The sequence below is a fragment of the Aythya fuligula genome, chromosome 3, assembly GCF_009819795.1.
Source record: "Aythya fuligula isolate bAytFul2 chromosome 3, bAytFul2.pri, whole genome shotgun sequence".
Taxonomy (NCBI): Eukaryota; Metazoa; Chordata; class Aves; order Anseriformes; family Anatidae; genus Aythya; species Aythya fuligula.
This window is the reverse complement of record NC_045561.1, coordinates 70,077,985-70,101,503: the sequence shown is the minus strand read 5'-3', so window position 1 is coordinate 70,101,503 and position 23,519 is coordinate 70,077,985. Positions and strand designations below refer to the sequence as shown.

The window sequence follows — 23,519 nt, the reverse complement described above, 5'->3', positions numbered from 1 at the left end:
GCGTGGCTCTTTAGCAACACAGCACACACAAAGCCTGCTCGCTTTTTTCCCTAATACTCACGATTTTTGTAACTGCTGATTATTTATACACAAGACCCACAGACTTTCTTTCTTCCATCTTATCCTCAGCCGTTGTAAATGTGGCGTTGTTGCCACTTGCTCTGGTAGGCACGAATTAATGCATCAGAGGCATGTAATTTATGCATGCTATTTTGTCAAGTCTGTTTGTATGGAATCTGCTCCGGAGAGGCAAGCTGCTCTCTACTCTGTGGCCAGAAATAGTATTATTTTTTTTATTATTTTTTTTTTCCCCCCATCGGTGCCGTGGACCGAGGTAACTTCGGAGCAGTCAGCAGGAAACCCCTGACAAGATGGAAATTGCAACGTCCCGTGTTTTATGGGGCTTCAGGTAAAGATGATTTGCGTGCATGCAGAAGTATGACACGGCTGTCAGAGAAGGAAACCCTAGATGACACGGATGTCTGGGGGATGCCATTATCGGGCCAGCCAAAGGACCAAGGACAAAGGAGTGATTTACCCCGTCAGACCACGGCTCTGAGCTTCTAGGCTTTAGGAACAGCCGAGGAAACAAGCGGGCTGCCTGTCTTTCCCAGGAAGCAGCGTTACAACAGCGACAGCTTGTTCCACTTAAACGCGCCCCCCTGTAATAGCAGAATTACTTGGGGAATGAAGACACAACACACAGCCTCTCCGCAGCGCTTTACAATCCTCAGGTCAAGTGCTAATGCACACTACAGAGCTCTCTCTGGCAAGTATTGTCAGAGCTGTCATTAAAGACCTCCAAAAGTCTTAACTGCGCTATTGAAAATGTTTCCAAATCCTCCTAGCCCAAACATAACAAATCTCGCTGTTGTTAACTCTGATGTTTGGTAAATTCGACACTACTTGGCTTATCGAGGGGGCTGGAGAATGTTTTTGTGCAACGGCACAGATCCACACAAGAGGCATAATGCATCTTCGCGGATCTCTGGGAAGGGATTTAGGCAGGGCGAAGGAAAAGGAGAAATCAAAGACCACCTCCACCACGGTACGAGGACGGTTCCGGGATTAAAAGGCACAATAATGCCACCCAATTACAGCCCTGCCTGGGTCATGCGCTACGTGTAGCAGAAAGAAGCAAGATGGCAGATACCCTGGGTTATTTTAATTAATTTAATCATGTGACTAATTGGTCTCTGCTGGGTTTCTGTGGTAACTGCTTCCTAAGTGCTGATGGGCAATTGTGTTAAATGTAGCTTGGAAACTGCACGTAGGGTGCAGTGCCTTCTAGAGAGCACGGGGAATTGTGCAGCTGTGCTCGGAGGGTGCTCCTGCTGGGGCTCTGATTAGCTGCGAGCAGGCTGCTTACAGCTGTACCGTCCTCCCCGCTCCTCCGCGGGCACGCTTCCCCTGGGAACATGCTGATGTGCGGAGAACACGCGAGACCTTCTGCCCCTTGGTGCGTGAAGGCAGGTTTCCTGCGGGGCGACGTGGAGGCGCACGGCCACAGCAGGGCACGCGCCGTGTGGGAACAAAGGGGGAGCAGCTCTGGAGCCCTGCGTGCAGGGCACGAGGCCCCAGGAAGCAAAACCATCAACCAGTGGCTGCGTTTGAGGGTAAATCCGGTGCTGAAGCCCAGCAGAAACGACACACAGACCTGCTTGCTCTGGCTGCTCCTGCCCCTCATGTTTTATTCACCAACTCCCTGCGTCCGCACGGGTTGCAGACAGTGCGGAGCCCTGCAGGGGCTCAAAACTGGCAAACATGGAAATGGCTCGTAAAAAGCCATTCCCTCAGCCCTTGTGTTGAGGTTCGTGCCACCACGAGTAAGAAGTTGTCATCCTGCTGGACCCAAACTCACACACTCTCATCTCCTTGCATGATTAATGGAAGAGCACGCGTGGAAAGCTGATTAATAAGAGCAGCCTGCATTCCAGCAATCACAATCACACGTAAGAAATGACTGTTTAATGGGGTGGTAACTTAAACCCTGTTAAGCATACAGACACACACAAAAAAAAGAGAGAATCTCAATGGCACCTTTCAACAACAACAAAAAAAAATAACATCCATAAGACAATACAAGACATGCAGCAAATAGGGAACACAACGTGGAAGAGCCAATGCGTACCTTACCCTAACCTTGCTGGTGAAAATGCAGAAACAGGTAAGGAAATACAGCAAGACATAGCCAGGGGGAGGTAAAAAGTTTGGCAGCTGCACTCTAAAGGCTCAGAAGGTTCAGTTTAATAAAGCAAGGAAAGGAGAAGGCAGAATGGGGAAGGAGGAAAGACGCGCATTACCTCACTGCCTTGGGCGACTGGAGAATGAAGTATCCAGCCTGAGTAAGTGTGGCACACCTAGGCTTTATGTTATTTAATATGAATTAGGTTAAATTTAAAGTATCTTACCCAGCTTTATCAGCAAAAAGTGCTAGTTGTAGGCCACGAAGCACACAGACAAATACCTAATTCCTCATTTTTCCCGTTAAAACAGCACCGCTGCCTCGTATCTTTGGATTCAGTCATCACCCCGCTGGCATCGGTGGAATCACTGCCCCTGACATCAGCACACCCAAAGCACCTCCTTTGTTGGGACTTTGGCGATCACTGCCTCACATTCAGTTCTGCAATCTGTACTGAGATAGCCAAACCTCAGTTCAAGGCTGAAGGCACAGAAAGCTCGAAATAACCCCATTGGATCCACCGTTGCCATTAGCTGCCTTTAGGAAATCACTTTTAGGAAGCACCTCACGAACCATGCAACGTGTTCTACTATCTGCTGGAAAAGCTTAGCATAACAAAGGTAGCTGCACATCACATTTTACACTGAAATGTACAGATGCAGTGAATTAAAGTCACTTCTCCGCGACCCCTCTAAAAATAGCCCTTCCTGTGACAGCCTGAACACAACCTCGCATGCTGCTTTCATCTGTTTATAAAAAGTCTCCTGTACTTTCTATATCTGCATCAGTAAATATCAGGAAACACGGGAATTTTCAGACCATCTCAGAAGAACAGCGTGGTGGCACAGATAACTGCATTACCAATATTATTGAGAGATTTGAGGATGACTGCAAGTGAGACAAAATATTTTCATGTTAACAAGAATAACAAAATTTTCTTCTGGCGACACTACAGCAAATCCACGGATTCTCCAGATCAAGTAAAAGGTAAATGGAGCTATTACAGTTCCTGGGCCAAAATCACGACTGGTATTTGTAGCTCCAGCGATATTAACAGAGCGATGCAGCTCACACCAGCTCCGTGTTTGGCCAACCAAATGGGACGCATCAATTTAGATCTGGACTGTGGCACCAAGTCCCTCGAGCTCGCTGTGCCAGTGCAAGGATGGGGTCTCACCTGAAGGAAGGAGTGAAAAATATCCTATAATTTTTGCAGTTATAGGATGCATCTGAGGCTTGGCCTGGCAGGCAATATCTCTGGTGGATGAGGTTTGGTTTTTGTTCCTGTCTTTCCTGGCCTAGCTATATATTTTGCTAATAATCATCAGTTTTATCAGAACTATGCAACTATTTAATGTCAGCCGTAGTTAAGCCTAAAAAACTGGCACTATGATTTGAGGAATTAATACTGCCCATGAAATGTGAGCGTCAGCCTTTAGTTTTTGCAGGAGCAGGAGATGGAAAGCACACCGAGGACAGAGCACCTCTTTTTTCTGCTGGCACCAGTCATGGTGCTTGCTGGGGTTTGCTCACGCCAACCCATCCCCAGCAAAGCTGCTGATTTCGGGCCACAGCTGCATGTGCTGACACATGAATTATTATACAATGAAACTGCAATGGATGAAGCTCTTCCCAGCCTTCTCTGCAGGCTGAGCACCTTCCCATTCCCCAAACCATCTTGGACAGCACGTTCCTTAACTCTGCCCTCCGAGCCCTGCTGCTCCTGGCTCCATCCACGTGTCCCAGCCCCGTGGCTAGCCCCACAGCCCTAACACTGCTGACCCCGGCCATGGCCCCTTAACTACCTCTAGATCTACACGGTCCAATTGATTACCTTTAATTAGCCTCAGCTCCAGCCTCTTGTCCAGCTTTACTCATTCCACCAAGATATTTGTTTCGGCGCTTTTCCCTAGATACATTAACTTGCTTTTGTCCAAGCAAAAGCAATTTAGTTGCTTTTTTTTCATTCTTTCTAATTCCTCCAGAGAATTATTTTGGTATCCGCAGCTCCTCCGAGCTCTGTACCGACTGCAGAGCTAGCGAACACGCTGCTCCTTCTGTCCTGGAGATCATTAATGAAACATGAAACAAGACCAACCTAGCGCACGCCCCCGCGATACCTCTCCATCCACACAACCTGGTAGGCTGCTCTTCATCTCCACCCTTTTTACTCCTTGAGCCTGTTCTCAGGCCGCTTGACGGCATTCACATCCGAAGCAAGCTGAATTAATCTGAGGGTAAGATTTCATGAGATGCTCTTTCGAGGGCTTTACTAAATTCCAAATCCATTACAACTTCTGATTTCCCTCCCTCGGCTGATTAGCGTGTGTGTGTGTACACACTCGCTGTGTTTGTTTGGCAAAACCTCTGCACGCCCATGTCATTTCTTGCCCGTATGGTTTAACTGCAGGCAGTGGGGATTTGGTTAAGCGGGTTTCGCGTCTTGAAATATCTGCATTTTGTCGAAAAAGTCAACTTTTTTTCCTAGAAACGATTAATGTTTCCGCGGCAAAGTGAATTAAAAACTTTTGTCACGCATACAAAGGCATTCCTCGGCAGTATAAAGTAATTTTTGCATTGGCACGACTCGGTTTATGCAATCAGCCTCGTGTTGAAATGTCCAACCTCGTGTGGAGATGCGGACCGAGGTATGCTGCTGTGCCAAAACACATTCATTGCTCGCATCAAGCTACCCATCGACATCAAATCGTGCATCAGAAATAAACAACCTTATCCAGCAAACGTGATCCGGAGGCCAAATAGCTATGTTCACCTAAATATCTTTCTCTACTTCCAACAGACAATATTCTTTACAGGGTTACAACCTGCCAGGTCATGTCTAGCTGAAAGTTACCTTATTCTGCCTTTCCACCACTAAAATAAAAATTATTTAGGAACTCTCGGCTTCATTTCCAATGCTCAGGATAAAGCAACCTTCTTATCTCTTTCTTCTCTTTTTCTTTCTTCCTTTCTTTTTTTTTTTTTTTTTTTTTTTTAAACACCAGACAAATGACTTCCAAATTTTCAGGAACAGTTGCTGCTTTTAATGATATATTGCAGATCCTTGTCAATATCTCTGCTGCTTCACACTTTTATTTCCTTAGGAACACTCGGATGAGTACCATCTGGTCCTGGTGATTTACTGCACTCGAGTTGCTGAAGTTGCTCCGTAACTTCCTCCTAAGAGACTTCAATTTCTCTTCTAAGGCCACACTCTGATTTCCTGCGAAAAGTGTCCTTGGAGCAGGAATTTCCCCATCATCCTCTGTGGGGAAGGCGGACACAGAAAATTAATTTCACTTTTCTGCTGTTCCTCCCTTTCAGAAGGGGCCGGAGTCACTGCTGGGTGGCCTACGGGACCTGGGGACTTAGAAGGGGCTGTTTGCTTTATTTTAATGGAGATATTTTTTCTACCCCATCTACAGAGATGTGTATATACATCTTCCCAATAATTTCCTTGTTAAAACTGACCTGCTCGTGTTTTTAGATTCTCTGAAGGAGGAGCTTTGCCTTAAAAAAGTCACACATTTGGTATTTCTGGTGCAAGCGTGCCTGGGACCCCACTGGCGTTTCCATAGTTTAACAGCCACGCTTCCAATGTGGAAAAAAATGTTTTTTCCTCTCTTGCTGTGTGAAAAACCACAGAAACAATGCGCAAGCAGACCGCATGCTAAATACCGAACGGGCCTGTACACAATGTACAGTCAACTATGCACAGGGCCTGATCCAAAGCTCAGGAAAATCGATGGGAAGTCACCCGCTGACGCCGATGGAATTTGGCCCAAGCCCAAAGTAAGCGCACGGAAAAGCAGAGCGGGTTTTTTTGTCTCATCTCTCAGCTACAGTAATCATAGGTGTTGTTTGCAACAGTAGTAGGTAACAAATTTTCCCGTCGAAGTGTGATTTTTGCAGTTGACAGTGTCCCTTTAAGCTTCTGCACTTCTTCCCAGAACTATGCCAGATTTACTCTCCCCTTTCTACTTTCTCCTTGCTCAGAGGTATACGTACCATCTGTGCATCTAATATGGTGTTCTTAAATAGCCTCCTGAGTGATTCAATGCTGCTTTTTCCTTTTTTAAAAACTTTCTCTCGGTTAACCCTTTTCCTCGTTATTTCAGGGCCTTCTCCAGAGTTCCTCTTCCTTCTCTTCCTCAGGATGAAGTCACCGTACGGTGGCACTGCAGGTAGGAGTGCAGTCACCTGCTGTTTTACTGCCTATCCATTAGACAAAACTCAGTAAGAGTTGCCTTACCAAAACACTGGTATTTGCAAATTGTTTCTACAAATGCAGGCATAAAAATCAACCAGCTGATGACAGCCAGTTGAAGCTGACCACTCCCACCAAGCCACGAAATTATTCAAACCCATCTCCTCAGAAAAATCTAAACGTCATTTTTCTTTTTAAATCCCTAGATTAATCTTTAAATACTTGTATTATCAGACTGGAAGCTTTCAAAGTCAGGCTGGACGAGGCTTTGAGCAACGTGATGTGGTGAGAGACGTCGCTGCCCATGGCACAGGGGAGGGGCTGTGAGGTCCCTTCCCACCCAAACCTTTGATGGTGCGTAGTTCCAGCACCTCTCATCAGAGACAGAGCCACGTCCCCACGTCCCCACCTGCCCAGGACACTTCAAAACCTGGCTACCACCTGAGCAGCACCACCGACCCAAGCACCCCTACGTACAACGAAGGCAGAGCCTGGCCGTCGACTCCTTAGGCAGGAGATGAAATAAACCAAAACCATCTGAAGCCGCATAGAGGCACGAAACCCTCCCACCCCCAAACCCAGCAGATACTTTATGACTGCTTCTAAAAATTATTAAACAGATGAGTACATTTACTTGAGCTACAAAATTGCATCCAGGCTGGCAACTTGCAACATATGTTTACTTTCAGCCCAATTTAAATTCAAATGGGTGAGTTATAAATGCTTGGGTTTTTGACAGAGAGCAGCCTGTAATTGCACTTAGCTGGCCAGCAAACAGTCTCTTACTATTGCAGAAATGATTTTCTACAGGAAAGATATTTGACATTTTCAGACTTCTGCCCTGCAAAAACCACCTAGCTCCTCCAGCAAGTTTAACACTTGCACATCGAGCACCACTTGATATATGGCAAGAAGCTGACTTTAACTAACAATTCCCCGTAGTAGATTTCCCTGTTCCTCCGGCAGCTTCTAAATCATATCCAGTTGGCCTCTCCTAGCCTCGTGGAGATTCATGAGGCCAAATTCAAGGTTAACATGTGTACGGGCTCCTTCCATCTTCCCATAAACCAGCAAGTGTTTGCAAACCAAGCTAAAGGGATGAAGCTTTCCTACCTGGAAGGGGACAAAAGGCGTGCGGTGTGATTTATTCCTTTGGTCTGACACAGTTTCATCCTTGAATGTGACCCTATGCATGATGGAGAGGGAAGTCGCTGCTTCAGAAGAGCCCGAGAGTAACTAAACACAGACCAGCAGCTTACAACACATCACCATTCCCCTGGATTAGCCACTAGCTAATGCTGGAGAGAATTGCGACAGCGACACGTGCCCCTGAGAAAGGACCAGGAACAACAGAACTGCACCTAGTTAAACCGTGTGGCTAATTGCAATACTCCGTGCATCCTTTTTGGGAGTGTGATCAGCGGGGTGCCATTCACAACAGCGTTCCTAATCCAAACATATTTTTGGAAAACCGTATTTGCTTAATTTTGCTTTTTAAATAAAAATATAGAGAGAGTGAAAAATTACTCGAGCTACTTTTTCAATATTTCCCGACGTTAATGAGCTGACTGGGAAGTGAACAGATGCATTAAGCCAATAATTTATTCAAATGTCATGATATTTTTGAACAAACACATTATTTAACATGCATTTCATTATTTGCCCAGCTCTTATTACTATTAATGATTGATGTGTTCATCAGCAAAAGGGAAAAGTGGCACCAAATATAATCTGTGCAAACTAGATTCACTTTGGAGACCTACCCTAAGTTTTCTCCAGAACGAGAACCGTTTTTGATGCTCATTCTGTATGGATTGTGTAAAAACAAAGCTGGAAGGTGCAGAAATTTATACAGGGTCAAAGCAGCTTGGGCTAATCTAACACAGCGTGGACTAAGTGCAGGGGAGAGTGGTGTTTTATTGCATGACTGTCTCGCTCACGTACTTTGGAGCCAAAGGGATTCAGAGGTAAAGTAAGAGCCCAAGTGTATCGGATCTGCTCATTTTCTGAATGCATCATTGTTGTGCATCTGAACTCTTTAATCAAAAATCCCCTGGTGATATAAAAATGTTCTGGACACAAATCACGAAGCCTACCTTGCCAAACTTTTTAACAAAGCAAAACGTCTGTTTTTCCCTTAGCATCTCTCTTTCCCTTCCAAAAATTCAACCAAGTGATTTAAGACTCCAGTAAAACACGTTGGTAATCTCCAGAAAAATAGCTACCAGCAATCTTTCTTCCTCAGCCACTCTGAGGACATATCCCGTATTCCTTCACGTCTCCAGCGTCCCTGTGCCACAACATCTCCCTGTGTAAACCCACGCCATTAGTCTGAACTGCGTACGGAAACCTTAAAAGCATTTCCAGTCGAGCCCTAACGCAATGAGTGGCGTTTTGTTGTAACATCTGCACGTAACCAGGGCCTGCTTCTGGCACCGAGGAGAGAGGCAATCGCCGGAGCTGTCCAGAATCGATGCGAGGAGCCCTCGCGTCAGCCGGGCGATTCGTCCGAGCCAAGCGCCGGCTGCCCACGAGGCAGCAGGTTCTCGGGTCCTAATGAGCACATTCATCTCGTTACAGCCCGAGTAGCCAGCCTGCGACACGAGCGATGTAATGGGACGTGGTGGTTGACATTAAAAGGGAACACGCCTTTTAATTGTGTTGGATACCTGCTAGCCATTCGGACAATGGGAATTTGATTCAGATTTATGGTATTAAACGGCAGCAGATGGACAGTAAAACGTCCATCGAGTTTGCAAACTGACAAGCACGCTGGTTTGCCAGATCCCTTCATTAAGGCACTGGTGGCATCAGGCAGGTGCTGATGCATTTCGTCGTTAGCAGCGCTCGTGCATTTTGCCTTGGTGTGGGGGAGCAGTGAGATACGCTGACTGATGTTCTCGGCAGGTTAATTTGGGACTTCCTCACCTCTCCAAACCACGGAAAAACCTTCCTCTGGTTCAGGGAAGGAATTTTACGAGCTTTCTGGTTTCGGTGTCCACTAAGCAAAAAGGCCAGCTGATAACAGCTGGAGCACGCTGCACACTCCTCCTTCTGCCTAACACCACCCATCCCTTTCAAGGCTCAGGATTTGCTGTTTATCTCAGGGCCTGCTCCAGATTTTTGGGCCACCGTCTGCGGCCTTCTCCCCTTCGCATACTTTAACAACATCCTCCGAGGGAGGATGTTTTCCTTTCCCCCCCTTCCCCGGATAGTTCCTCAAAGAAGTTTGCAACCGTGCCCCACGCTTACACTATTTCCTTATTTCCTCTGCAGACTCAGCGTCTCATCTGCATTCATTCATCAGCACTCATTTATATCCCACCACAGCAATCACAGCCGTGGAGATGCTTGTCATCCTTTTCCCCTTCCACCTTCAAGCCTTAGCAAGAAACCTTATTAACTGGCTTCTGTGGCAGCTCTGCATATTGGCACCTGCAGGCGTGCACACCCAGACACGAGCAAAAGAAAGCCACGCGCACGCATCCTACGGAAACCCACATCAGAGCGAGCAACTTTGTCAACTCTTCGTTACGTTTCCTTCCTCTGCTGCTCTGTCAAACCAAAAGGGACCTGCATGCAAACCAGGTAGGACACCTGCTCTGCGCTGACCTTTCTCAACACCTAATTAATGCAGGGTAAATCTCCAGGAGCAATGGGTTTTCCGTTCAGAGCCCCATGTGTTTCAGAGCTTATTATGGAAAAGGAGTCTAAAGGAAGATGTAACAGCTAAGCTTTTCTTTTTTTTTTTTTCTTTTTTTTTTCGTCAGGGGCATTACTCGAATGAAATTGCTTTAAGCAATTTTCAGAATTTTCGTGAATGATCATCATTTAACAAATTAAATCTTGCAGGTGCCTAAGAAAGAGACGAGAGCAACACTTTTGGCCATTACTCACTGACAGAGCAGGGAGATTGTTAAATATTTCTTCTTCGCTGTTAGGCTGCGTAATTAAGCTTGAAATCAGGAGAACTTTCTCTGACGATCCTCAGGAATAATTTGGGGGAATGAGAGCTTCTGTTTACTCCCAGTTTTCAGCATGTGTTTGGATATTCATATCCATACTAATCACATGTTGTTACATATTAATTAACCAAAAAATTATTCAGGCAAGAGTACTAAGCCTTTACGACGCTGCGTGCAGTTTATTGTCTTGAAATATAATTTGAAAACGTAAGGAGCAGAGGACTAAAGAAATGCCTGTGACTCCCTACAGCCCCATTTGATTGCTCACCTGCACCCCTGCCACACCGATGGGACAGAAGAGGGGAAAGCACACCCTGCCCGGGTCTTCATCCCTGCAATGGGAACACCTCTTGCTGCGTTGGGAAGCAGGGAGGGCAAAGCCAGATGCTGCCTGGGCGGATGGTCTGCACTAAGGGCTCCTTTCCCAAGCCTGCTCGGCAGGCATCACGCTGGGTGCCACAAATCCCCATCCCCTACAGGGGAACGGACCCCTCACCATTTATGTTTTCGTGCTGCTAAACAGTAATTTGCTTTCCCTCATTGATTTACGCCTTTCTGTTTGTAGGAATGAAACTTGATTGCGCTGTAAGCACAAACATTTATCACCTTTTTGTCCTGGTGGTAAGGCAGTGCACAGCAGGGCCAAGGTCAAAGATAAAATACTGGCTGACAACCTCGCAGCCACTTCTTCTCCGAGATCTTAGTCAAATCAAGTAAATTATTCTTTATTGTATCTGTGAACAGAGCCTATAACCTCTACGAATTCAGTCCTTGTGCTAGGTTTGGCCATTTGGTCACAATAAATTTGTTTTCTGACCCATTGATTCAATAAACTTAATTTCAAAATTAATCTTTTCAGGCTTCAAACTCACTTTATCCAATTACGTATCCAATAGTTCCCTTTAAATTTAATACTCTGAAACTTGGTGGTCTGATGCTTTTTGCCCTGATGTGCCTCTTTGGTGCTTAACTTTCTATTAGTTGGCCTACAAACCTAAATCTCTTAGGGAGAGAGTGTCAGAACGGCTCCCAGTCTTAAATCTGTTCACTTACAAACATTGGTAGGAAATGTTCCCTCTCCTGCAGCTCTTCCTTTTAATTGGTATTATTATCCACAACAGGTTATCATTGTGCACTGGTTCAGGATCTGTATTTGACTACACAAACCACACCAAGCAGAAACAAGAAGTTAGGTTTGGATTACTTTTGTTGAGGGGGGGAGGGAGGTGGTACTCAGAAGTTTCTTCTAAATCAGATACAGTCTAAACAATTCACTCTCTGCCTAAAGGGGTAAGAAAAATCAATTTTTTCTTCATTTATTTCTAGTAATTTAGATAAAATTACGGTCTGTGGGGAGAGTCATTATAATTGCAAAATATATATATTTCCGTTCTTGGGAGGCTCGGTTGCTAAATTTAAATGGTCATGACTGCAGGATACTCGGGGCAAAATTTGCATTTCTTACGAGAAAAGCAGCTTCCATTCGCCCAAATCTTTCTCCTTAGAAGCTCCCAGCCTGGGCCACGAAGCCCCCCATCCGCCCTGACCACGCACCCACACGGTGCCTGGAGCTTGAGTGGCACGGAGGGAGGGATGCACAGCTCCCAGCTGGGAATCTCTGGGGGTGCACACTTGCCCTGCCTATGGGAGAGGATTTCGTTATTAAGGTGGCGACAAAAATCCCGATTCTGAGCCCAGCGACTGGCATTCAGGGCTGTGGAATTTGCAGTGTTACTTAGTGGCATTGCAAGACATCAGAAACGACTTAATTTTTACTGTTTAAACAGCCCCATTGTTTTAAGCAAGTGCTTATTGCAGCACTTCTCATCTGAGGGAGAAAGGGAAGACCGCTCAGCCTGATCCATTAGGAAATTCAAGCCTTAAACCCAGTGACCACAAAGTCCTATCAGCTCCCTGAAACGCAGCAGCTGTCCATATTTAATGTAACACAAGCCCGTATTGTTGCAGAGGTCCGCTGTTTAAAACACACATAAGGCAGGTGAAACGTGACTGTTGTACTCCTCTGTTTGAAAAACGAGAAAGTGTGGAGCAGGGGAACTCCTCAAACACATAAATAAGCATTAGGCTCGTGGAGAAGACAGGTAGGCTGCCGCACCAGTACTCACAGATTAAAGGTCAGGGGGTAAACCCGAAACTATCCCAGCCTTGCTCCTGCGATCCTGTTCCTCAGCACGCTGCTCTGTTACCAACAGGTGAAGCGCAAAATCAGAAGCACGAGGGGCTGCTGAGCTCTCCCATACCTGTCCTAATTTAAGGACAGCATTTCCTAAATATTCTGCCCACTGATCATTTCATGCCACGAATACACGTGCAACGGGCAGCTCCAGGTTTCCCCGGCTGGGCTGGATTCTGTGCAATTACCGATCCCACAGGTGCAAAGAGGGAGAAAATCTGACTCACTGCCTTATTTTGAAGCAGAGCCAATGAAGCAACCAACATGATACTGACTTTACGTTATCTTGTCGTGTTTTGTCAAGCCCTCTCGTATGACATTTTCTTAATTTGCAACCTCTTTAGTGAAGGATAGGGCATTTCACTGGGATAAAATTCTATATGAAAAGATTAGGAACATCTATTTTTATTTAGCTACATACTAAATAATAAATGGTACAGAGTTTTCTGGATGAAAAGATGAGCAAAATATCCAGAACTGTTTAGCTTCCAGAAGTTAATAGAGGTATAGAAAAGGGAACCGGGGGAAATAAGATGATCTGAGTCATCCTTTCTCATAACACAAGGGCAAGGAGACATCCAACAAAGCACATGGGTAATAAATCCTAAGTTAGGTAAAAGGGAACTTTTTCAAATTACCTGACTGATTAAATTCATGGCCATAAACTGTTACTGAATCATACTACTTCAACATCGAAGTATGCCTATGCACTATGTTAACCATTTATTTATTTGTAATTAGCAGGGGATCTAAACCTTCCATACCAGGATCTAAACTATAGATTAAGGAGCATCCACCATCAGCTGGATGTACTTTCTCAAGGTTTACTAAGTGTGCAAGCGTGCACATACACACACAGTACATGGGAACTCGTTCTGCAGTGAGGAGCATCCTAGGAGCCTGTACTTCCCTCCTCTACACTTCCAGGCAGAAGATGTAAACACCACTCCTGGCAGAGGCCTCCACGTGACTCTGACTTGCCTGTCTGCTCCAGTAGACATTATGAGCTTGATTCTCCAAGACTGCCACCGAAATTCCACTCTACTGATCTTTGCAACCTAATTCTTCAGGCACTTTTTTTTTTTTTTTTTTTGGCAGGAGGATGTGACCCAAATTTATGAAGGAGGGTAATTTGCTCTAACAGTGCATCTTGAGTCTAGGATCTCCGTGTGTTTATTTGTTATCAGCACATATTTAAAATACCAGACTTGGAGACCTGAATTTTGTTGCAACTTGAAAGGCCTTGAATGTTTTGTAGCATGAGGGAAAACAGTACCAATCAGAAAACCAAGATGTAAAAGGTTTTATGAAGAAAAAATATTTCTAAGACAACAAAAGCTATCCAAAGACTCTTCTTGCACTAGTAAATACCAGAAGGACACAGCTACTTTTTCAACAACTAAAAAAAAAATGCTGGAGTGCTCCTTCATTATTTTTCTTTACATGACATATCGCACATACTGCTGCAGAAAAACAGCTGCTGAAGTGGCCTAGAGGGCATTTTCAGGCACTGTACTTCAGCGATTACAGCAATTTTGTAGGCATTCGATATTAGGATTACATTCTAATTTTAGACAAAGTTAAATTTAAATGGAGTAGGAGGGGTTTTCGTGCTACTTTGGATGTTCTAACATCACTTACCCCAAACCAAAAACTGTGTAAGGTCTGAATTTTGCAGCTATGATCATGTATTAGCTGCAGTACACTTCAAAAGAACGCAACTACAGCTCGCTAGTCTCGGTGGGAAGATGTCCACTGTCACGATGGGATCCAGACTTAGGCCTTAAAAGCATTTACCTGCTGGCCATGATCCCACTGCCATGGAAATTTGTGACACAACTTCCACTACCTGGTAAAGCTGACACAGTCACACGCAGCCACCCTCTGCTCTACTGCACGGTGCCTCCTCTTAGTGGGGTGTGTGCAGCAAGCATCCTGAGGCCAAATCGGGACTCTTAGGTTTTTATTATTATCTAAACTCAACTGCCTCTCACAAAACCCAAGCATCAAGCTGAAGGAAACTGAAAGAAACAAGGTTAGTAAAGGGCTGACAGTGCAAGAGACAATACAGATGGAAAGTGGAGGGACTGGGTGAAACAGAGAAAACAAAAGAAAAGAGCTTCTATTAGATGCTAAATGACACCCGGGCTGGGCTCAATTAAAGCTATGTCTATGCAGGTTACATCTTTCCTTATTTCTCTTACCTTGTTTCTCTTGAAATATGCTCTTCGGCAAGCTGCAAAGCACTTCTCGCTGCAGAAGCATTTCACTTCACTTCCCATACTCAGGGAATAGCGCTTGATTCCAACTTTCTGGCACCAGGCACACATTATTTGTACATTTGACACATCATCTTCTACAACAAAAATATAAGAACAATGTTTACATGAGATGCAAACACCTTCCTCAGACATCTGCACACTTACTCTTAGATACAACCGGCGCCGGCTCATCTTATTTCTAACCTCTCAGTGTTTGGGAGTGCAAATGTGCCTGCCTGCGACTTCCAGCTCCTTCCACAGGTGACCTGTGCCAGGCAGGCTTAGCAGCCTGGCAGAGCTTCTAGGAGGGCTGGAAAAGATTATTAGCTTCAAAACGGTGCATTGCTGAAAAGCTCGGGAAGTCTTGAGAGCTTTTCAGCATGTGTACGAGTGCACAAGTCTTTATTGAACAAGCAACCGGGAACAGAGGCTTAGTAAATCCTGCTGCTCTGCTCTTGTTGCTTACAGCCCTCTGGATATTCTGCTCAGCAAGCTGGTGACCAAACGCGCCTGGACAGCACTGCACCAAAGCAGGTCTCTAACAAGAGCCCTCTGTTAAATGAGAAGGCAAATGAAGCGCCCCACTCCAGCGCTGTTTCGCAACAATGACAAGTGTGTAAAACGGGAGCTTGCACTGGAACACAGCAGCCACCAAAACCCGGACTTGAGCAAGAAGGGAGACGCAGCACTGCCGGGCTACTTCCCAGCCTTCATGCTCATCACCCCAATTTTAATTCAGCCCCCCCCGAGCAAGCTCTTCTCAAATGTGCGTTATGAATGGGACGTGTACGCCTCCCGAGATGCACAGCTGGACTTGTTACTGAAGTCCCAGCGACATCCTTGGGCAGTCAGCATTCTCAGCCAGCTTTGCAGGCAGGGGCAGGGAATAGTTAAGCCTCCTGGGCAGACGACTGCAGTGAGTTAGCAGGAGTCATTTTGACTCAAAACCCCAAACTCTTCGGTCCCGATGTCCACTCTATTGTACAGCCCGACCTTTTGGTTACAGGCAGCAGCCATTGTCTAACTGCTGGGAAAAAAAAAGTCCCCGAAGACTAATTGTTAAAGCAGTTCCTAGTCCATGAGCTGTGGAGAATTCATGGCTCAGAGAGTCTGTCATGCAGCCATCCCATTTCCCTATAAAGGATTTGTTTTTGAAGCTACACTGTCATCGTTCTGTAAAATTATTGGCAAACTAATTTTTAGCAGAGTGATTTGGCTCCTTTCCCCAGCTGTCATAACTCAGGACTACGTGCCGCGTTTTATTCACCTTAACGGAATAAATATTGCCCGTTTAATAACTTTTTTCCTTCCACAAATTGTGTTATGATTTACAGCCATAAATAAAACTGTACAATGTTAAAAAAAAAATAATGACCTTTTAGTTTTAATCAGACCGTCTACCCTTAGAGCCGTATTTAAGACTAAGTTGTAGCACAGATTTGTGCTTAACGCATTTCATCATTTACTCTTTAGTGGGATTTGTCAATAATATAAACGCTTTAATACACCGAATATCGAGGGAAATCAAACCAATTTGGCCAGGACTCGGGGGGGGGGGGGGGGAAGCCCAGCCCAGCAGCTCTTACCATTTTCATCCCGAGCCGTTTGTAGTACCAAGCTTTTACAAAGTTGTCCCAGTTTGGCTGGTTTTGCACCATAACCATGCAATTCTTTACACACCAAGCTTGCCCCTTTGAATGCATCAGGACAAGAGGAGAGCCTGCGAGCCGAAGGGGAAGAGCTGGTTGCCTCCTGGTTCAGGGAACACCAACCTGTTTTTCCTACTGACGGGAAGGATTTTGTCTCGGGAAAATAGATCTAGCAGTGATACCTTTCTAACAGCCTTCATTACCGGTGAGAATAGCTGTCATTAATGAAAAAGGAAAATTACAGAGCTGAAAGAGAGTTCACCGGCAAAGCAGGTGCCGGAGCACCTCTTTTCGAAGCAGGTTGGCTTGGCTTGGGCGGAGTTTTAAGGAGAAGCAGAGCTCTGCCACTGGGATTTCTCAGGAGTTTTCATGCGGGACTGAAGAGGGGAAAACCCTCAGCCACCACTCAGCTCCTGCCCGTGGTCACAGACTAACTCTGCCTCCCATGGACCATCAGCAAGACCACACAACCATCCCGTTCCTGTCACACAGCATCCCAACAGCGACTGCACGCACGGAAAAGCCACGTCACATGCTTCTCTGCATGCTGTTTTGCAGGATGGTAGGGCTCATCCACCTCCTTCTGCCAAAGGCCTCCTTTCAGACAGACCCCAGCGCAGAGAGGAGAGGGGAGGGATGATGCCTTGCTCAGCATCGCTTAACTTGTGGTCCGTGGATGGACACGCAAGTCAATACACCAGCAGAAAATGGTCCACAAATTACCACCAGCCACTGTCTGCACCTCCAGGAAGAGAGAGCTGGTATCCAGAAGGCATCATCTATATTAATCCTTTGAAAGGAGGAAGGGCAGAAGGGAGGGAGTCTGCCTAAATACGAAGAACTTCAGTTATTTCTCTCTTCCACTCCCTTCTCCCCAAGTCATTAAAAAATTGTCACATGCAATATCGTCCCTTTAACAGTAACAGTAATAATAAAAGTAGATGCCTCTTCCATTTGTAAGGCTCAGGAACGCTGCTACAAGAGATTTACCTGCACGCTGAGGGGTCCTGGCACGCCTTCCCTGGAAGAGCACGCTGATGTATCACATCTAAGTCACATCTGCCCTCTCAGGTGTAGGTTTGGCCAACTAAATTTTTGATGCAACTGCATCTCCTCGTAATGCAATTCAGAATTCAGCAGGTGAAAAAGGAGAATATCCAATATCTAGTTCCCTATGGATCGTCAGCAAGAGCTGCGTGCAGCCCTGGGAGAAGGGGACTTTGCTCTAAAACCAACTCCTTTCTTTCATCTTTAAGAGAAGCTACCTAGGGATAGGTGCAGAGCCAGGCACCATGGCTTGAGCAGCAGGGTATGTGGACAACAGCTGGGGACAATAAAGGTCCAAACCTGATAGTGTGCTTTCCTTCTTGACAGTATTTACATATATCTGAGCAGAAGCTGTGCAAATACTTGCAGGATGTTTCAAAACAATGTATTAAGCCCAGTGACTGAAAAAGAGGACTGCGACATTAACAGAAAATTAATAGCCCATGTATTTCTACCACTACAAACCACAGCAGCGGGAAGCAATAACTTTCAAAAAATCCATTAAGATTGTGTGAAATAAGGAAAGCCAAAGGGTGGTGCTTTAATTGCAGTCTTCCTAAACACAAACTGGAATAATCCGAAAGCAGTAATGCAAAATTTCCATTCAAGATAAGTTTCCTCTCACTTTTTCACAGACCTTGGTCTCCTCAGTCCAAATCTTTAAAAACCACTTCCAAGACCGCATCCTGAATCTTTCTTCTGAAGCCTTCTGGTTGGACAAGGCCCTGGGCAACCTGGGCTGGTGGGAGGTGTCCCAGCCCATGGCAGGGGGTTGGAAATGGGTGGGCTTTAAGGTCCCTTCCAACCAAACCGTTCTGTACGGTTCTGATACTCATTTATTCTTGCGTATCTCCAATATATCCTCTTGAGTAACATGAGTTCACCCTGACTGCATGCCCATGTCCATCACGTGAGCTCTCGCTGGATCCCCTCTGCTGATGAAGCTGAGCACGTTCTCAGCTTTGTCCCACCTGTGAGAGGCAGCACGGGTACTCCTACAGGCAAGACCAAGGGGAGCTGTCACAGCAACACTGAATAATGATGTTGAGTTTTCAGCAGAACATCCCCACGGCTGCTTCCTGCAGCTGCATCAGGCAATAGGAAGGCGTATTCCTTCCACACGTAGCACAAGACCTGAATTTGCAGCCACTCCTCATAGGAAGAGCTATTGTGGGAGCTCCAGTACCGTGTTTTCTCTGCCCCCGGGTTGTGTCACTACAGGTGGAAGGAGTACTCCCTGCACCCCCTGCACAGATACTGTTCAGATACATCTCCTTGTGGCTTTTTGCTCCTGCATTTTTCATAATGAACAATGCAATAAACACGGTGTGTTTGCAGTGTTAAATCATGTTCCCAAAGGGAGCAGTTTGTATAACAAGATAAAATTATCACATTATAATAACTAAATATGCATCACTCTAAAGCATGCTCCAATTAATCATCAAAAGTTTGCACCGCCTCTTTAGGTCTTAATTAAGCAGAATGTTTGGTTTGTTGGTGTTTTTTTTTTTTTTTTTCTCCTTTCAAACCAGTGTGAGGGAGCTGCAGAAAATTGTTCCTCTAAGACCAACGAGCAGCAGTTTAGACTAATCGATCTTATACGGAACCGTAATTCGGAGAGGTGGGGAGAAGGGAAGGAAGGCAGCGAGCACAATAGAGCAAATCCATCACGTATAGCTCTGCCCCTTTATCTAGGCAAACCAGCGTGGCCTAGAGTGCTTAGCAGGATGATCCTAAAATCCCTACAGTTCTGGAGTTAAACCCCGATCAGTTTACTAACTTTGAGGCTGCAACATTCTGCTAATGCTGTTTTGAACTCGCTGATAGGCATTTGCAACTTTGGCTTCGTGAATCCAGACAAAGCTAAATGCAGTCACAGCTCTAATCCTGAAGATTACGGTGATCCCTGGACAGGTGCTCCAGAATCTTACTTTCCACATTTCCTTGCAAGAAATTCAGCAAGGAGATGCTCGATTGTTCTGGCAAGGAGAAAAAATTACTCCTGGAGGTGCCCACCTGCAGTACTGCGACGGTGATGTTGAGCAGGAGGAGGATGATGAGGACGCAGGGTCAGGGACAGAGATCTCAAAGGGTACATCCTCCAGACCAGGCGAGCCCATGCCTTGGAAAGGAACCTGTGCCTTGGCTGGGGCTGGGGCTGTGACCTGATCCAGAAGATATTCTGGCAGCCCATCCTCCTGCGTGTCTCCCCACGGCCCGACTCTTCCTGGCATGCGAGTTTCCTGCCACCACGGCTATCAGCAGCCAGGCCTCACCACTACTGCTTGCTTATTTGTTTGTTTATCTATTTATTTTTAACCCTGTGTTTCCTCTTTCATGCATCCCACCCCCTCACGCTGGCAGTTTGGATCCCAGTTTTTTAGGGGGGGAGGAAGCTGAAGGAATCCACCAGAACAGCCCCTCAGCCCCATGCTGGGAACTACGCCCAATCCCCCAGCACACATCTTTACATTTTATAGCTCTTTTCATTCATGCTTTCTAATGAAAAAAGACCTAAAGACATGAGATCTTAACTTGACATTTGCAGCATCAACGGCAAGCCTTTCTGGTTCCCACTGGGACCAGTCAGGATTTCATACTGGTTAATCCTGAGTTACCTGGTTGGCACTCTGGCTTTCCACTGAAGACAACCAAGCAGCACGTGTTCAGATTTTGTCACCTCCAAGCACTTCCTGAGGCAGATGTGCCCAAGCAAAGTAGAAGCACCACTTCCATACTTTTTCCTATATCCAAAACTTTATCTGATTAAACTTAAAAAGCGAACAAACAAAATGTGTGCAACGTTTCTGCAGAAACCTTTGTTAAGCACTGCTCCTCGATATAGACGGGGCGTGTGACACACTCAAGGTACAAAAAGTACCTTGGAAAACGTAATTCTGAGAGGAAGATTAAAAAACAGGGCTTACAACAGAAAGCCTCTTGCTGCCACAGCCATGGCAATACCTCATGGGGTCCATAGTGCGTTTCCTTTTAAAGACCAGGCTCCTCAAGTTCAGTGCTCTGCCAAGAAAGTCAAGCGTCCCAGCTCTTTTCAAAAACTCATTTGGGGGAGCTGTGCCTTGCCTATGTTTACCATGCCCGTGTTGAGGCGTATTCTCAAGCGTAGCTCAGCAAGAGCTGAATGCCCACCACAAATAAAAGCTGGCGTTTAGGCAGGTTTTAAGCATGCAAAGAAAAAAGCACCTATTTCAGCTAATGGAGGGGGAACTCCCTGTGCGTTTCTAATATATGCTATTAAAGGGCATATGTGGACTTTGTGATTTTCTCTTTAGCACAAGGGAAACACTCAGCCCTCCACAGAGAGCAAAAGACATCAACAACGGGCTAGAAGAAGCAGGCTGATGGGCAACCATTGGCATTTTAAAACACAAGCACTAATAACCCTACGAGCGGTGTAAATTAGATGATTTTTCAAACCCAAACCAAAGCAAGTATTTGAAGGGCAGTGACTCAGGTTTGTTGTGGCAGCCTTTATCAGAGCACTAAAGCCACAGTTAAAGGAATTGTAAAACTGTTCAGCAACTGCAATAAGATTTGGAAAATACTGAAGCGGGACGCAGAGTGCAGTAAAATGAAAGTCACCTCAATATATAGGCTTAATTAGGCCTGATAATGTGGTCTTTATTTAAGGGAAACTGCCACTGGGTTCTGCCTGGAATCAGCCTTCTTGGTAATGCAGTCGTGGAACCAATTCCATGGTGAATTCAGACAGATAATTGTGGGATCCAGCTTTACTGCCCTGCTAACTGCCATTTAAAAATCTTTTATGCTTTTAGAGCCCTCCAACACGATTTAAATATTGATGCAATTTACAGCATGCTGCTCCAGAGCAGTTCCAGAGGATCAGGGAAGCGGAGACACTGCAGCCTGCAGCAGGTGTTGGGGGAAGGAGGGAGGGAGCATGCTCTCGCCTGCCTTTAAAGAACTTTTTGCATTCTTCTTCTGCATTCTTCTAAAACCGAGAAGCCCAGATCTCAGCCATCCTGCATCCCATGCAGCAACAGATGCCCACGCTCGTCTGAGTGGAAGGGCAGAGTCACCGGCGCCCTCCCAAATTTCCTCTCTGCTGCTAATGGCTGCAGAACAAACGCTGGGACGGTTGGTACTGAACACTGCAATCACACAGCCTGCCCAGCTGTACTCCAGACGAAGCCTGAAGATCCCTCAGGCCTGTAGATGGCCCGTGCACCACACAGGGCCCAGGTGTTTACCTCAGCCTTTTTTGGGTGTCATCGTAGGGTACGGCAAGGAGAGAGCCCCTCTGTCGGAGCCATTTGTATTTGGTCAGGTGGGAGCCTAATGCTTTCCGGGACTGTATATGATCTGGTTTTCAAAACAACAACAAAAAAAATCATAAAATAAGAATGAGAGGGAAAAGGGTTATTTTGTTAACTATTCACAGTTTTAGCCTCTTCTTTTAAAATGCAAGTGTAGATAGGAGACTGGTTGAAGTTTTTTAGCACACTCAGGTAAGACCTAATCTACTGAAATCTTCAGTGACTGCTTCCTAGACGTAGTTCATGACCAGGACTCCTTCCTCCTCCTCCTTGAGCTGGTAGCTCTCTGATATTAGGAATTATACCTGCCTCCTTGGAAAGATATGTCTTTACCCTGTGCTTTTTCTACCTCTGCAATTGCTCCATGTGTGCACCTTACAGAGTATCTGTCTCATTGCTCCCTTCAGGCTCCTGTGAGCATCCCCGGTGCTCTGTTCTTTCTTTTCTCCCTCTCACCTCTACAGAATCTTACCTGCAAGAATTATTCAACTAATAACTCCTTGTGGCTGTTTTTTGGATCTGCATATCCTCTCCAGACCATTGCTCTGCTGTCCAAGTGAGTGCCTCAGCCTGCCTCTCTGACACTTTGTTATGGGTTCTGACCCTTCAGTTCCAGATCAATATAGCAAGAATTAAAGTCTTAATATTTTTTTCCTTGAGCGTTCACTCCATATTCTCTGCTTGGTAACAGCAGACCACAGCATCATGTCCTTCAGGTTCATGATTTAGATATCATTTCCATTTGTGGGCAGACTCTTTTGAGCTAGAATTAAACTTTGTTGACTTTTTCCCTATTCAACATCCAAAAGTTCTGCCCGTCTATCAAGTAAGTACCTTTGTGCTGCTCCCCAGGTTGCCCCCACGCTCGCGAGGGGCTCCGAGAAAACATCCCCCCAGTTACCCTTGCCTGGCTTTGCATCACTCTGAAGTTCTCTGCTTTGATGCAGTGCCCACGAAACGGTGTCAAAGTGCGGCGCCAAGACCACTGCCTCGCACGCTGGCTCTCGTGGCTCCTTTGTACTCCCTTTTCTACTTGTGTTGACCCGTTGCTTCTTGCCTTGCGCTTCACTGCGGGCTCTTTGGGGTGATCATGACTAGGGCTCCTACGCCCGAAGATAAAACACAGCAATTACTACGTGTGCCTATTGCAAATCCCACGGAGGTTGTGGTTCTCCTCCCTCTCCAGCCCTCCCAAACTTTGCTCTCTGAGCCAAAGGTGAGATAAATATGTTCATCTGCTCAGAAGTCGTGGTAATCTAGTGCTCATTACTGATCACGCGATAAAAGTCAGAGGAGGCAGAGATCGTGCATTTCATATCCTTTAAGAGAGTACAACATTGATTTTCATTATGAACTAATGAAGTAAAAACCTAAAGATGGCAAATACTTCATGAAAAGCCCTGTCTGTGTACTACCTTTACGGGGACATCTGAACGCAGGACCACACGCAGTAGGTGGAGAGGCAAAGAACAGAAGGCAGTGGAGTTGGCCAAGGTTCCCCTGTGCCCACTTAACTACTGTTGCAGTAATTTGTTTTTCTACTTCATCGTTCCATCTCCTCCTGCTTGTTTGATGTCATAAAAATCCAGTCGCTGTGGCAGTTTGCACAATGCATGTTATAGCCTTGTGTTCATGTCCCACAAATTCAGCATTCTGGATTCATTCATGACTCAGATTGGAGGAGAAAATAGCTTGGGACGACACAAGCCCTTG

General features: G+C 45.8%; 1 protein-coding gene across 2 annotated transcripts in view; it reads right to left on the bottom strand.

Annotated features, from left to right (window-relative positions):
* SOBP (sine oculis binding protein homolog) overlaps positions 1 to 23,519 on the bottom strand; it is a 94,130-nt gene that overhangs the window by 58,212 nt on the left and 12,399 nt on the right. For both annotated transcript variants that reach the window (XM_032185052.1, XM_032185053.1), the window contains exon 4: positions 14,756 to 14,907. In XM_032185052.1, coding sequence (XP_032040943.1) covers positions 14,756 to 14,907 — 152 coding nt within the window. The remainder of the gene's footprint in view (positions 1 to 14,755; positions 14,908 to 23,519) is intronic.